This window comes from Melospiza melodia, chromosome 6, assembly GCF_035770615.1.
Source record: "Melospiza melodia melodia isolate bMelMel2 chromosome 6, bMelMel2.pri, whole genome shotgun sequence".
Taxonomy (NCBI): domain Eukaryota; kingdom Metazoa; phylum Chordata; class Aves; order Passeriformes; family Passerellidae; genus Melospiza; species Melospiza melodia.
Genome location: NC_086199.1, coordinates 72,983,113 through 72,999,968, shown reverse-complemented (window position 1 = coordinate 72,999,968; position 16,856 = coordinate 72,983,113). Strand labels below are relative to the sequence as shown.

The window sequence follows — 16,856 nt, the reverse complement described above, 5'->3', positions numbered from 1 at the left end:
CTATCAAATGAGTAAGCTTACGGTTCTTATAATTCTACAAGCTTTAGTTATTGAGATCTAGGACTGTTGTACCAAAAATAGAATAAAATTGTCTTGAGGAAGGGACTGCTATTGACTCACCAGATGACACTTGGCATACTTATCTGAAAAAAATTACACTGCATTTAAAGAAAAACATGCAAAATCTGATTAGTTAGCCATACAAGGAGTGTCTTTTCCCTGATCTCTCAAGAAACCACAACTCTCTGCATTCATTCTTTTCCAGCCTGTATCATCAGCTAATTATAGAGCTGCTGGTAAGTACTTCTGGCTTCCAGAAATGGCTGAAGGAATTACACACCAGTTAAGTTTTAATCACCCACTGGGCAAAGTGATTGCAAGGAAGACAAGAAGTAGGCATACAGGTAAGTGCAGTGCAAAGGGGAGAATTAAGAGTTCTTGTAGAAAGAAGTCTCAGTTTATAAATCTAGTTCTTTGAAGGGGTTTTAACATACTTAAGTGTAGGCCTATCATGTTGGGCAGTGAAGGAATTACAGTTGAAATTACAGTCATGCACATAGACTCCTGGAATTACACTACAGATTATTGCATTGCACAATTTATTTACAATATATCCTTATAGTATAATTTTTGCTTTTTCTCATGGGATACAACAGTATTTAGGTAGAGAAAATTTTACTGTTATTTTGAACAGTTTCAAAAGCAGGAATGGTTTTATTTAAAATATTTCAGTGATAAAATTTTGTTTACTTCATTATCTAAAGAATGCACTCCCAGCAGTAACATGTAAAATATTTCATTTGGTCTTTCCACCTCTGTTTTTTATTGGTACTTTTCTCCTGCTGACTATTAATGATCAGTTGCAGTCCTAGGGCATCCTGTAACTTCAGGTGTTTTATGCATTGAAGGCTTTCACTCCATGCATTGACAGAGCTCCTGAGGACTCTAGCAGGGGCATGATGTGCAAGCTGTCAGTCTGTCTGCCTTCACTGATTACAAACCTCTTACCTTCCCACCCCTGGATCAGTGTGCTAAGTACTTTTGAAACTAGGAGCTTTCAAGCATCTAGGATCATCAGCATTTGTTTCATAGAAAGTATCTACTTGTTTTCAAAACTTGTGCTATCACATGCTAGTTGGAAGTTTAAATACCCCTGCACACGCCAGCAGTTTTCTTAAGCAGAGAACTCCTCTCAGTTGTACTCTGATTTTCAGGGAGGTGGGGCAACTAGCATTCTCTAAACTATTGGAGGGGAAAGTGAAAAGGTACTTCAGACATTTTGGGAAAAACAAGTGAAATACTTTTGTGGTAACTTTTATTGACTTCACCTGAATTTCATATACATGGTGGATTCTTGTAGGCTGTCATATATGTATATTTTTGTTAAAATTTCCCCTTTCCTAACTTGCACCAGCAGAATCTTCAGGTTTTATCTTCTTTTTTATAAATAAGCTTTTTATCCAGTGTAATAATTTCTTTTGGGATTTCCCTGCTCCTGAGATTTTATAGGTGTAATGACATCTTTGGTTCCTATTCAACTAATCTGTATGTTTGTACATGTAGACTCACCTTGTCTGAAATATTTGCTTGTGCATAATGATTATTGTGATGCATTCAGACCATGATAGAAGTCTCTAAGTAAAGTAGAGAAAGTGGGGGAGATTCCAGAAATTTCTTGCAGTGTTGAGAATCAGGAATTTTACAAGTAAAAACACATCCATCCAAAGAAGTATCAGCATTTTTGGAGCTGTCACCAGTCTGGTTTGTTCAATTGTTTTACTAGTTTTTCTACTTTTTTTTCCCCACCAGATAAAATCTGGTGACTGTAGGACTGTAATAGAGCAAAGCTACACTTGTGATGTCATTTCTTGGAAGATTTGCCTACCTAGCTGCAGGGATAGATTTTGTTGTAATATTAGTTTTGTCACAGTCTGTGTTTTGAACATTAATGTTGGGGTCGTTCATGCCTGAGACAGTGGAGATCTGGTTGGCTTTGCCGAGATTCTTAATGATGTTGATGTTGTATTTGGCAGTTTCCACAAAACTATTTTCTAGTAACCAACCATCTGATTCACCCTCCAGATCTCCTAGCAGAAGGACATTCTTCATGGCTGTCTGCAGGTACCGGACACCAATGAGTACAGAGAGCTGTAAGAAACAGTTCATGGTTAAACAGCTGAAATTGCAGCCTGTCCTATCACTCAGTTTTCTGACTTGTGTGTTTATAGGCCTCATGACTGTGTAAAGCAGACAGACTCTTTATCCTAACAATATGTCTAACCACTTTTCCAGTTAATTACATTTTAAAAGAAAGATAGCAGGGAGAGATGGATTGATTCTCTCTTCATTCTTCAGGTAGCAATCCTCCTTGCATATAAATACCTAGAATTACTTGTGAACCTTGTGGCCTCAGAGACTGCAACTAACTGATGTCAAATGGATGATCAACTAATGGATCCATCAGTCACTAGGAAAGAAAAAATTGTAGTATGTTAATTTCAGTGGATTTTTTTTTCCACTGACATAGATTAAATCAATATTTCTTCCGAGTAGGTTTAATCATTCCCTTGTAAGCCATATGTGTCAAGCATGCCAAGGCATGAAAATTAAGAAGGATGGCAGAGGCTGAAGTCTAAGCTTAGGAAAAAGTTCCACTTTCATTGTTCTGTTGGAATCAGGATCAGCTTGTCAATATTTAAGGGAACACAGAGAGCTGCCTCATAGCTTTTCACATGCTTCAGGTTATTTCTGCCACCACAACCCCTCCTAGAACTGCCTGAGAACTGTTGTGAACTACTTAAATTACAATGTTAATATTTATGTAATAAATAGAGCAATAGTCAGAAAACTAAAACATGCTAAAAAGGTAAGAAAACTATTGGAGCCTGTGCCATTGGGGAGTCCTTTACTTGCAGATGACAACATCCAGAGAGCTCTTCCTTATAGATGTCAGCAGGAACACTGCAGCTTTGCAGGCTGCCTGTGATGTGCTTATTTTGATTGCATAACCAGCAGCCCAATCTACTTCTAAAGGGATGACATGCCACGACTGCAAGTACTGTCTATATGGTGAAACTATGTAATATGAAAAGGAGGCTTTGAGATATTAATAAAATGCTCAATTTTAATTATAAACAAAATTAGTGCATTGAGCCAAAGACCTACTCATATTTTATATATTTCTTAAAACAGCACTCAGACCTTCTCACCAAATTTCCTTGAAGTTGTGTCACTGCATTTATCATCCTGTATCTGATCCCATAAATGCATCAGGGAAGGGATTATGCTACATTCTATTGAAAAAGCTTTATAAATTATATACATGGTTTCTGATAGTTCTCATCCTCAACAAGATTTCCTTCTACTCTGTGGACTTTGGAAAAGTTGTCTTTGCTAAAAGAAATCCTTCAACATTCCTGAAGTGCTTGTGGCCTTTATACTGGATGCTGAGGCACTTCTCATGTGTTACACTGTCATTGTTTTTCCTGCTGGAGAGACAGAAGACTTATTAATCCAATAAAGACCATTTTTGTGAGACTTACCTCGAACAACCAAATAAGCAATGCTGCAATGCCAATGGATCTCATGATACCAGTGTAGTAATCCAGCAGGGCCTGTCTGCACCCCTTCATCCAGATATTGAGCTCCTCTGTGAGGAAATCATAGTTGTAGTGAGCGCTGTTGTTCGTCAGCTGGTACTGGATGCAGGGCCGTGGTGAGCTGGGATTGCAGCAGCTGAAGGGGACTCCATCCACCAAGAACTTCCCGTCAACGTTGCTCTTCAGACGGCTGCAACAGCACAAAGTCTGGGCATTACAAACCTGGTGACAGCAGCAGGCAGTGCCTGTGATTTTAGAATAACACAACTCTGTTGCAATGTAGGCCTCTCCAACATAACAAAAGGAAAATGAGGATATACTTTCAACTGGCAAAGTTGTTCACTGCAGGAACACTGAATATTGGATTTAAGTGTGGTGTAGGAGATGTTGCCTTTTTAGGTATCTTTGTGCTGAATACTAAGGACAATTTTTGGACTTGTTTATCTTGGTGGAATTCTAATGGAAGTTATATCCCTGTAAATCCTGTATTTCACTACTTCTGGATTAATTTTTCAGCATAATCATTCCATGAGAGGGATCCTAATACAAGAACAACTTTGTACGCCACAGGAAGCACTGGAAATCATCTGCTGGCCTTTTGCCACTGTACCCATTGCAAGGGCTGGTCCAGCACAAGTTTTGAGACTAATTCACAAGGAAAATTCTACTTACTGTAACTTCACTTTCTGTAACTTTAAAAAATGTATTTGTTGCTAAAAATACTCATTTCCCTCCTCTATAAGATCAGGTGGAAAACAAGTGAAAGAAGAAAGATAAAGGGGAATAGGAAAAAAAAATTATAGGATGGGCAGAGAACACAGTCTCAAATTAACCAAGATTTTCTGGAAGATAAATGAATCTTTGGCATCTGTTTTCTTCCGAGAAAGAGATTTTCCAGAAACTGGACAGTGTCTAAGATGCTGAGAGACACACTCACACCTTGGGGAAGCAGCCTCTAAGCATGTATCTGTTCTTATGCTTGGTGGAAAAGGCTGATTTCCTGAGACAGCCCTATGGGTGAAAACCATGTTCTGGTTTATCAAGTCCAGGCCATTTACCCTTTGTAAGGGGACTGGAATACAGGATAGATAATTCCACTTAGATATACAGCATTCACTATTTGTCAATAGTAAATTTTCTAGTATTTTCCAAAACTTACTCATTTATTAATGTTTGCAAATAATATTTTTCTGTTCCAGTACAGCTGATCTAAATGAGAGGGAAGGAAATCATTAAAAGAAGCTCATTAGGTAAACAGAGCAGAAACACTGTGGTCCAGTCTTGACCTGGAATTTGGGACCTTCAAATGTAACACAAGTTGCTAGGAAGCTCAGTATTTGTGTCAGTGCTATGATGGCAGAAAAATTGTTTTTGTTTTATTGCTGTGAGCCCACTAAATACAACCTCCCCTTGTGTTTCTTCTTCTTTTCTTCCTCTAATTTGGGTTGTAGTGGGTTTTTTTTGTTTTACTTAAAATTCTCTCAAAAACATTTTCCTCAAAGTTCTTTCCAGGTAAACCAGGAAGTTCACCTGCCATTTCCTGCTCCAGTTTGGAGTGGGATAGGCATGAATTTTTCTCCATTTTCAAGTCTAGCTTTTCATTTTGTTGCCACCATATCCCTGGCTGAAGTGTGTGAGCCATGTTGTGGGCATAGGCAAAACCAAGCACTGGAAGGGAAGGGAGCCAGAGAGGCACAAACCAGAGGGCTCCAATGTGGGAGGAGAAGAGAAAGTTCACAGAGGAGAGAAAGACTGGCACATTGTGAAAGGGAAGATCTTGCCTGGGATGGCAAAAGGCCCTCCATGTTTCAAGGTATTATATATATTTAATGACCCCAATATAGTACAGCATTTAAGATGGTTGAAATACAATCTCTTAAACTCTTTTGATTTCAAGCATCAATTAAAACACTTTCTTTTGTTCTGGGAGTGGTATAAAGAGGAGTCCTTTCTACTGCCAGCAGTAGCAGTTTTCAGACTTGGGTTATATCCTCCTGCCACTGTGTTTCCTCTGCTAGTGGCAAATTAAAAAAATATTTCATTTGTGTCTTGGTACTGTTAGAAGGGAAGACTTCAGTAAAAGAATTGGTGGAGCTACACATTCACTGCTATTTGCTGTTGCAATTCAAAGCAGTTATGGTATTGTAAAGCAAATCTTTGCTTTTGAGCAAAGATGGTTTTTACCCAACCAAAGCAATGGTGGCATTGTACTGCTGTAACCTCATGTTCCTACCATTCCCACTGACTGTTTCCATGCCTTGTTAAATTGTGGTGTTGGCAAGAGATCTGTAGAAGAGGGTTTTGCAGGAAGGTGAAAAGTTCAGTTTTGCAAAGCTTACATGTGAGTTCACAGTATATCAGATCTCACCTGCTTTGCCTCTTGATCTACAAACTACTGACACAGAGTACAAGTTGAAACCAAGAAAGACTTGGTTCCTTCTCCATCCTTTCAGAACATTACCAGCTGGGCTTTGCTTCCAAGTGTTTCATATCAAATGTTTCACTAGTAGATTTTTGGAAGTCATGGTATAGTTTTGTTATACAGTACCAACTTGGATTCTGCCAGTCAAGATAAAATTAAGCAATCTATCCACAGCAAAAGACATTTACAAATTACTTTCCTCACACACGTTTCACTGCCACCTTCTGCCTAAGTGGGGCAAAACCTAACTGACAGTGTATTCTCAAAACAATGGCAGAGCACAGAGGAGCCTGCAGAATAAAACACAACTTAATTAAAACCCTGGGTAAAACATTACTGTTTCTGCCTCTCTCACAGAAATAAAAGGAAGTATATTTTACTTTTGACCTTACACGAAGCTACTACTCCTAAATTCCCAGGGATAGTCTTTGTTGTCATGTCACTTTTCAGCATAGACCCAAGACTTGAAACAGCTCTGGTCAGTCTGTTCTGTGTGACACTTGCTAACTTCTCTCTCTTGAGAATGCCTGTATTGCTTTATTTCCACAGACAAGTGTCTTCTGTATGCTGATGCCCTCTTGTTTCTATTCTCCTAGGTCCTGCCCTCTGGTGTATTTGCAGCTCTCTATATATGATTTGCTTATGCTGGCAGTTTCAAATTGCAAATTCTGTAAAATTAAGACCTTTGGCCTCCCTTTCTCTGGCTTTAAATTGTCACTGATTTTTGAGTTCAACAAAATGTAGCATTTACAAATGCCAGTCAAGCTCTTTCCATTTGTCTTTCCTGGGAATACGAAGCTACTACTCTCTTGTCAGTGAAGACCTTTTTCAGCTTTAGAAGAATTATTACAGACTGGATTGTTTACTTTGTAAGTAATTTTTTTTTTAATTTTTACCTTTTCTCTAAGTATTACCACTCTTCTTTTTGTGCATATAATTTCACAGTTGCTACATCATGTGAAGCATCACCAGCAGAAAGAAATGGGGGATTTCTGCTTTTTATGCAATGTATGTGGTGTTTGGCAGTTTCTCACATGTGAATGTACAGATTTGAACTTGGGATTGCAAAGTCTAATACCTTGAAGAAGAGGGGCCTTTCAGTGCTTAGAATTGACTGTGCAACATACTGATAGTACAATCCTTTTTTTCTTACTGTTATCAGCTCACTATAAATGAAATTCAAAATTTGAGGTAGCTAATTCACCACACTGAAAAAGGAAATACGTCTTTGCTTTGTTTAGCATCCCTAAAGGCTTAGCAAAGGGCAGCTTTTGATTGTGCATGTATTTAGCATATTTTGTGAGTAACCTAGTCATTCTACATTTTTTAAAATTTTGATGCAAAGGTCCAGAAAAAAGGGCTTTCCAGTCCCTAAAGAGTTTTTCTTCTAGATTTTTTTGCTGTGACTGATAAATACTTACTCCAGAACCTCCTTGGAAGCCATATTCAGATACCGAGGAGATACCCACTGAATTTCAAACCAATCTCTAAAGCCGTTGTTTCCACAGCAACGGAATCCAATTTGTAACAAATCCACTGTTTTCTTTAAGAAACATCGCCCAGGTATGTCTGTGTCTTTATAGAACTTAATGGCATCCCTCAGTCCCAGATAGAGAGACTCTTCCAGCTCGTTCCTCATGGTATAGCACATGAGAGCACCCACCAGGATGCAGAAGGTAAAACAGAAGGTACATACGATGTAGGGCAGCATTACCAGTTTCCAGCGAGAGAACTTGTTTGCATCTGAGCAGTCATAGCAGATTTTGCCACCCAGAAAGTTGATGATACATGCTATGACCCCTACAGAGATCAGCATGTTGGGGACAGAGTTAATGTCCCCTTTTGCCATCACTTCATTGCGCTTCTTGATCTCTATTTTCAGAAAGAGGCCAAGACTGAAGAGAATGATCCCACTCACTACAGAAACCCAGTTGAGGATCCATAAGATCTGAGCCAATTTGTCCCTCTTGGTTTTGGTGAATTTGACTTTGAGGACAGCCATAGTCAGACACGCATTAGGAAAAGAAGCGTAGGTCAAGGGAAGCTCATAAGCTGATTAGGAGCATGGATCCAAGGCGTGCAGTGGAAATCTGAAGAAGAGGGAGAGAGATTACTGTCTGTTTGACCAGGTATTTATAGCCTACAAAAGAACTTCCTGTACAGCCTCACGCACTCTGAGTCCTGCCAAGGGAGTGCCCCCGTGAATTTTTTTTTTTAAGTGATTCACGTTGTTACAAAATATAAGTAGTAATTTTAAATTGCTGTAGTTGGTCCTTAGAACTAAGTGAATAGTATGAACAGAGACTCTGGATTCCTATGAATTTTTGTCAAGACCAATTTTCTGTGCAGACCTGATATCTAAAAGTGAACTGGCCTGATGTCCTTCCCTTCAGAAGACTCCCAGCATCTTTCCCTTCTACTTGTTGCCTGTACTTTTTTTAACAATTACAGATGTTTATTATTATTAGATTCCTGTGTTATGGTCAGGTTTGTGTTCAAAAGGTGAATAAACATATATACAGCCTTCTTTTTTTCTTTCCAGAAATCTTGCTTGTCTTGTTCCTTTGGGAACTTTCATTAGAGGGATTTTATATTGTAAAACTCAGCATTATATAATTATACGGTAATTTAATTCCAGTAATACAATGGCATTTATAAACAGTAAAATGTAATCCTGTAAATCTGGGGAAATAGAAAATATCATGCTGCTTATATATCTCTAAGTTAGTGGATGCTATTACTGAATAAAACTTGTATCAGCAAAAACAGCATGAAAAACACCTGGGGCAGACAAGCTGGACAGAAGTAGGGCTGCACTGACCCAGTAGAGGGTCCCCAGCTGCAGTGAAGCTTAGCATTGGATAAGCAGATTGTTGCAGAGTGCAGTTGGAAAAGGTAACAGAATCCCAGCATCTTCATGTGTTTATGTCGGAAGGAATCAGTTCAGTTTGTACAGGCAAGGAATAGGTTGTATGATTCATATTAGGATATGGTTAAATATCTTCATACACTAAGATTTTAAGGCCTGTGATATCTAATTAATTCAAGTTTCATTTATTTACTCCTGCATTTACAGAGAAAACTAATTCCTCTTAAAGCTATTCAGCTCTGTGTATCTTTTGTACAATACAGAGAATAGTGTGCAAAATGCACAGTATTTTTCCTTATCAGTCTATTTCCAGAGGTGTTGAGGCCAGCAGCTTTCTGAATTTTAAAGTTCAGAAATATGGTGCTAATTGTAATGATTGTTAAGGTTGATTATTAATTATGACTGAATATTTATTGTGATCATATTGTGATAATCATATAAATGATAGACACCTTACAGAAATGTCCAGAGAATAGTCATTTATAAAATTCCACCACTTGCTTCACACCATTTTTCTCCAGTACTGTTCAGACCTATTTGAAGGGATCATGCTCTGGTGGTACAGAATTAAGCCTCCCTAGGAGTTCAGCTGACAGCCTGAATAAGCCTGCTAAGCCTGGAGACAGTATCTTTGATCGCTTCACCAGTTAAGCAGTTTGTGACTTGACCTTAAATAACTGTAAATGATGGCTGCTAATAGATCGATTTGCCCCTGATGCCCAGGCCTCAGAGCTCACAACAGCGAGAATCTGTTGTGAAATTTACTGATTGCTGATACACAGCTCATGCTCAATGGCCAGCACACATAAATGCATGGCTCACTGTTCATTTCTGTGAAACACATGCTGCACATATTTGAACAATGCCTAAAAATTGTTCAGCACACATTTAGTTACAGTGTCACTGAAAACACCCTACTTGCTAAACATATTTAGTTTTACCATTTGGACAAAAGTTGTAAATAGTTCTACTCTACTTAAAATTAATCTACTCCAGAGGCATTGTTGCTTTTGGAAGATATAGATTTGAGACTTTGTCATATTCTAGCTGTAAAGAAATTTGAAATTGAGTTCCATCAGTGGGGATACGTTCAATCTCATGGAGCTATTCCATCCCCAATTTTCAGATGCCTGATGTTTAAAAAAAGTTAAAAAACCTCCGTGCAAGAAAAATTATCCTAGTAATTCCTTGTCTCCAGAAATTCTCATGAGGTATTCTTAGCTTCCTTTGTGAATTTTTAGTATTGTTGTAGGATCACATTTCACGGAATATTGACATTTATCTTACAGTGCTACCCACACCAGCAGCATAAGATCTGTGATTTCATGGAGTCCTGGTGCAGATAAAGGAGTGGAATGACTGGTTGTTGTAGTTCAAAGGCCACTTGTTGACTGACCCTGGCTGTCACTGATATGCTTGGGATTGATCTTTGGGAGACACTACTTCTCATGAAATCCTGAGAGCATTGAGTCTGGGACAGAAGAGCAAGTGATCTATTCCATTCCTTGTTCCTAGCCTTCTACATGGATACTTATGTTAAGATTTTCACCTGTGCTAACAGTTTACTGAATTTATTTCTGATAATAAGACTCTCTTCACATCAGGAAGAATTTTATAAATGCATCATAACATTATTCTTTCCCTGTTTAACAAAGTATTGAATACATTTATCAGTGTAAGATCTATTGTAACACATGCACAGCTGTGCAGTATAATTTTTTGAGCACCATGAAGAAAGTTTTTCCAGCTGAAAGAGCTGAACTGCAGTTATGAGCTAAAAATGTCAGTCTTGCTCTGCAACATGTGTCTGTTCTTCTCCAAGTCATAGTTGGCAGTGGGTTACTGTAAAGCCACAAATGCTCCCAGCATTTCAGTGGAACTAACGCCTCTGTCATAGTTCTTAAAAACCTGTGCATGTGAGCCACTTCAGAGTTATGAATCATATACACACAGACATACTTGCCCCAGCTATGGGACAGTAAACTGGCTTTTATTCTATAAAGGGAGAAATACTTCTTTCAACAAAAGAAGACAAATAAATGTGGAAATCTCTCCCATACTATCAATACTGTTCTCAAGCTTTCTTTGTCTAATTAAAATTGATTTAACTTTAAACACAGCTTCCATCACCATACAATTTGCTTCCAAGATGTCGCCTAGCTGTTCCTTTGCTATCAAATTCCCCTAACTATATTGAGGAAGACATAGCATAGCTATTTTAAAATAATATTTACTTATTAGATACAAATTGTTCACAGAAATTTTGCAATTTTGTCATAAACAAGTCACATCTTATCTTACTGATTTTGCTAAAATCTGCTATTTAACTAAACACACATTGCCATTTGTGACATTATAAAAGAAACCACTAACCTGCTTCAGAGGACTGAACAGGATCTTGAAACTGGTAACTTGTTGAATTCAATGGAGAAAATACCTGAATTGGACATCCTGAGAATGGCTGAAATACTGATTTCCTGATGTTTCTGTAGTTGCTCTGTCTTCACACTGACTCACCAATGAAGATGGAGAAAACCACTTCAACTCTCCTGCCTGTGGTAATCTCTCCTTCATCTCTAATCGTAGGTAAGAGATTTATTTCAAGGTTCTAATGCCACCAGATTAAATCCTACAAAACAGGCCAATTAACTGAGTGTGAACTGAGATCTCACCAACAAAATGGTTTATAGGACTTTCTTTGACTGTTTTACCCTGCTGGAGATTTGGGCTAGTAAGCAACAGAACTGTTTTTCAGTACCTGCCAATGTCTTCAATAGCTCTTAACTTGTTTTTAACAATAAATATGCCTTCAAAGGAGGGAAGAATAATGAAATAATGAAACTTTGTGATTCTGTGGGAAGGGAAAATCTATCTTAGGCAACTATTATTTATATCCATTATTATGCTCCTTACCCATCATTCCATACTTTGTTGTTTTGGATGCAATTTTCTGAATGTGATTGTCCTAGAAAAGAATTCAAGTATCCAAGAGCAATTGGATCATCTGTATGATTCACGGTAGGTTCTGGCTTAGGAAGCTTTCCAGGTTCAAGAACATTCTAGTAGAAACCTCTGTCCTGGTCTCTTATCTAGCTCTATTCCAAACCAGAAGCAAAAGCAGAAGTGTCATGTCCTCTGGCGTTTCTGAGCACAGCATGTAGCAATCTGTGGGACAGACGTGGCTGGTTTGAACACACAATGGTGGTGGCAACAAGCTGAGTCTGCAGCAGGACTTGGTCAAGTTAGAGGTGATGTCAGTGCCAGAACTGAATCCCTAAGCAGGACCAGGTTTGAGCTGTAGGCTTGAGCTTAGCACAGCACAGAGAGTTCAGTGGGCACATGACTAACTGCAAGAGACCCTGCACCAGGCACTGTAAATGTGCAGAAATATTCTCAGAATATTCTACACTGTAAATGTGTAGAAATATTCTCAGAAGCATAAACTGTCATCTCCTGGCTTATGATAAGCAATGAACCAGTAGCCTGACAGGACTGTGATACTAACTCGGTGTTCTGGCAGTACCTGCTTTATCCTGCCTGTGTCCCAATGATTCAGAGCATCTGTGACACATCTGGGACCTGTTGGACCAGCTGCATATGGGCCACACAAATGCTTGCACATGATCAAATACACCCCAATAGCATGGAATTAATCCTGTGCACGAGTCATTCATGCTTTGGAGTTGCAGCACTCCTGCAGACCACAGGGAATATTTTAGATCTGTTCAAATGTGTTGGTTTGTGAACAGATTAACTCCACAGAAGTATATTCAAAGGTATAATGTATTCCTTGGGTATAGCACAAGCACACAAATGTACACATTTTGAGCTATTGTTCAGCTGGACTGTGATATATCAGACCTGACAAATGGTTGTAGTACTTTCCTATGTTAAAAAAAAAGTTCACTTGTGACAATTGTACCCATCTGCAGAACTACAAAGGCGTTATCCCTGAGTGTTAGAAAATGTTACTGCCTCAGTTCCCTAGCAGCAGAAAACTGCACCTTCCCTGTGGCTGCTTTGCAACACAAACCACGTACTGGCATGCACAGAAGCAAACAAGCAGCAGATGGCAGTGCTGCTGTATGAAGGCTTTTTGTACAACACAGAGCAAGAAGCTATTTTTTTTTTCTTTCAGTTTGCATTAGAGATTAGAGGTCATTCACACAGCTAATGGAAACTCAAGAATGCCCCATTGTAAGAAATTACTTAAATCCAATTGTAATGCAGTTAGAGGCCAGTGCTACCTGTATTTTTTGTTCCATCTCATATTTGGAAATGGCTTCAGCTGCAAATGTAATATCAAAAGTTGAATTATTCAGGAATTAGTTCTGTGTCATGGCAGTTTATAATTAACCATGATGCACTTTGTTGCAGACCTTTGGGATGCCTGGATGAGCACAGAATAGCATTTTGTAACTTGCAGGAGTACATGGGGGATTGCATCTGTCACCCAGTGGTATAGAAAGAGATCACACTCTTTCCTGCTAGCAGTGGAGATTGCTGTGGATCCAAAACAGGTAAATTTAACAAATGTTTGCCCAATTACTTACCTATTTAGTACCATTCATATATAAGTCCCCAGGCAAGGACAGATGTGTTATGAATCAGCTTAATGAAATAACTAGTTGGGATGTTGCAACATTTAATTTTACATTGTTTCCAAAAATTAATTTTTTTTTTAAATATTTGGATGGCTTTTCATTTCACCTTGTATTTAATGTAAATGACAACTAATGATGTGAGATTTTGGAGTACTAGATTAAAAGGCACTTGATGAGTCTGATGGAACTAAAAGCTAAACAACCTTTTCTTCTGAGCTGGGGCAAGTCCATATTCAGGAGGAGATTCTCACTGATATGTGATAATGGAGGGAGGACATGAGCAACAATTTGCTCTTTTTGGCTTTTGTAAAGATGTGAACCACATGGTAGACACTTTGAGAAATTAATGTTCTTCAAAGACTCAATTACTTCTATTTGTTTAATAACTTAATCCTCTATTACATTTTTGAACTTTTAGGAAGGAAGTATAGTGGTATTTAGATGATTATGGTTGTCACAACATCTGAAATTCTTATGGAATTGCAGAGTTGGCAGAGCGAATGTCGAAATTTAAAGGCAAGAGGTAATGGCACAAGTCAATAATTTAAAAGGACCCAGTTTGTACATTAAAATGACACAAAGCTTATTGAAAATGAAGTAATTTATATTTTTTTACAACTACAGCTCTACGCTGTACTACAGTTGTACCAGAAGATCTGCTGTACTATGTTCCATAAAAAATGTGAATGCTATAACTGTGGCTCATCTAATTGCCTGAAGAACACCACAGATGCAACAAATCAGAAAACAAAGTACTACATTTTTCAGATGTGTAAAGGTTGTAACAATAAGGATGCTGAAAATCATCCTCAGGCAGAAAAGGAAATCATAGCAGACCTGCATGAACTGCACTGCATGTGTACAGCTTGTCATTCAGGGTCCTGTGCATTGCAGGAAAATCCATATCAGTACCTTTCAGGCTGGCTCTGATTTCAATCCACAGGAGCTGTACTGTCCACATCTCTGAGTCATCCACTCATGACTCACAATGAGTCATTACAAATGGAAAACCAAGGCACAGAAATAGTGTATTCACCTTAAAATCAGACCAGCAGTCTATAGTACAGCTGGACATGAACATGTATTTTATATTGCCTGGTAACCTAAAACTTCCATCCTGGCTGTAACTTCTTTCTGAAGACTAGAATCCATTTTTACAACTTAATGAGACCATGCAGCAATCTTACTTTTCACTTTTGTACCTTATTCACTATGGATCTTCTCCTCACAAGCCAGGTATCAGGAAGCTTTTTGCAGAATGGAATTATACACATACTAAGAGGCCTGGCAGCAGAATTCTCTTTATATAATGAGGTAAAATTTTCCTTTTTAAATTCCATATCTTGTAGCGTCAATACTTTGGTGCACTATACCACCAACTGACCCTTCTTCTCCTAGCAAAGTAGGCAGACATACACTGTCATATTTCTCCTCAAAAGACCTCCTAAATTAATCAGTACCTATTCTCAGCTTACTTTAAACCTGATGTTGATTCTGTTTTTCACACTCCAGACATCATTTGAACTGGACAATATTACTTACTCATATTGTAGGGAATTGGAGATTCTTTTGGAAAGAAAAGACAGTTACCAAGGGGGGGAAAGAAACTCATGGGCGTTTCTGAAGCTGTCAAATAGACAGAAGCCAGAACCCAGACACAATGCTCTTAGAACTTTTCCAAGATCACTCTGTCCCTTGAATGGTGACTTCATGCTTATTGACACTGTGTTGAGAAATCACAATTCATGGAAAAAGACTGAAGGAACTCAGGTGCCTTAGTGTAGAGATGAACATAGTGTACAAATAATTTTATAGGTGGTTGCACAGAAGAAAGGAATAAATTCCTTTAAGTGATAGGATATGAGTAGAATAATGGGTGAAATAATTCATTTAGTGAGAATAGCAAAACAGCCCCTAAGAAACTCCTTGATTTCATCAAAGTACTTTTACAACAGGTTGATTAACACTGGCCAGGAGTGTTGTAGAGACAGTTGGAAAAGGGGCTAAATGTCTCAAGGTCTGTGATTTGTCATTTGCAATTAACTAGATACTTGTTTAAACATCTACAAAACTTGTTAAGAGCTTTTTCATCTTTGGCTGATAGTTCCTTTGCTCCTTGACTTTTGCCAGAAATGTGAGCTTATGAAATGTTTTTACCTTTCTACTCTTCAGTGAAAGCATTGTTTGTGCCTCCATTTATATATTAATTTTAGTTAAAATTTTCAACCGTTTTTCAATTCTAGGATACGGTATATGTTAACTTACTGACTAACCAAACCTCTGAATTTTCCATCTCTAAGGTCTGATCATCCTGCTATCCACATCCTCCTTTTATTTTTTCTTTCTTTCTCTCCCTTCTTTTTCCTGACATGTGACTCTCCAAAAATGTTTGTGGAGCTTTGTCTTCTGTAGTCAACAAAGCAGAAACATTATTCAGAACTTCTGACTCATACAGAAATAAATAAGTACCACCAAGACCCCAAAGTCCAGGCAAGGAGGTTCCAATGGGAGTGTTTGAAACCAATGAGTCTGGACTTTGCAGGATGAGTCATCTACTGCCATACATGTTGATTTGAAGAAAATAACAGTAGAGTTCAGAAGTTCTTCCACATTGTTAATCATGTCACAGACCATCACTTCTTCATCACAGACCTATGACTGTTTGTGTACAGGTGCAGTTTTAAATATTTAAAGATTCCTTGAAGAAAAATTTGATCATACCTTTCAGACAAAAACTGTTGATGAAAATTCTCACATCTCCCTTACTACACAAAAAAGATGATTTCCAGGAAAGCAAACTTATTTTTCCATTGCTACACCTTATGAAGCCTAGTAGCTGGTAGCATTAGAAAGTTGTGTTCCATCTATAGACATTCCTGGAAATTCTGATCTATTTCTTCAAACAAAAAAGATATTAGAAGTGGGTACCTCATAAGGTATGTGACTATTTTCTCATTGCTGTTCAAAAAAAAAAAAAAAAAAAAAAAAGCCAAAGCTATGTCTAGTCATGCCCAGAAACCAGAAATAGTTTGCTGTCACTTTGGTCTTTACTGGCTTGTTTCTATATTTTTTTTAAATTCAGACCAATTCTATTTTTTGCCCCATTACATGATTTAACATTTATTACATTTAATCTTAAATAATTATGGATAATATTTATAATTATTAAATATAAAATATCCATATTAAGATGTAAGAATATCTTTACATGACTGGAGATTATTTTTCATACAGCCAAACTTCTTAGGAAATCATATTCATGGCCATGCACATGCCAGCATAATTAAATTTTTTTGTTCACATATTTTCATAGCAACTATGTGGTTATAATAAAGTTTAGTCTGGCAAGCCTTTTGGGATTT

At 37.9% G+C, this 16,856-nt stretch overlaps 1 protein-coding gene across 1 annotated transcript; it reads right to left on the bottom strand.

The window, feature by feature from the left end:
• Positions 1–1,796: 1,796 nt before the first annotated feature.
• On the bottom strand, positions 1,797–8,023 carry LOC134419627 (photoreceptor outer segment membrane glycoprotein 2). The gene is made up of 3 exons (XM_063159120.1): positions 7,443–8,023; positions 3,543–3,789; positions 1,797–2,148 (listed from the first exon to the last, which is right to left on the bottom strand). Exons 1-3 carry the CDS (start codon positions 8,021–8,023, stop codon positions 1,882–1,884), a joined length of 1,095 nt encoding a protein of 364 aa, XP_063015190.1. The 3' UTR covers positions 1,797–1,881.
• Positions 8,024–16,856: the final 8,833 nt, after the last annotated feature.

Coding starts and splice junctions, on each gene's coding strand:
- LOC134419627 (XM_063159120.1), bottom strand. CDS start 8,023: ATGGCTGTCCTCAAAGTCAAATTCACCAAAACCAAGAGGGACAAATTG. Junction 3,790..7,442: donor GCTTCCAAGGAGGTTCTGGA/GTAAGTATTTAT, acceptor GTGCTGTTGCAG/CCGTCTGAAGAGCAACGTTG. Junction 2,149..3,542: donor TGCTTATTTGGTTGTTCGAG/GTAAGTCTCACA, acceptor TGTTTCTTACAG/CTCTCTGTACTCATTGGTGT.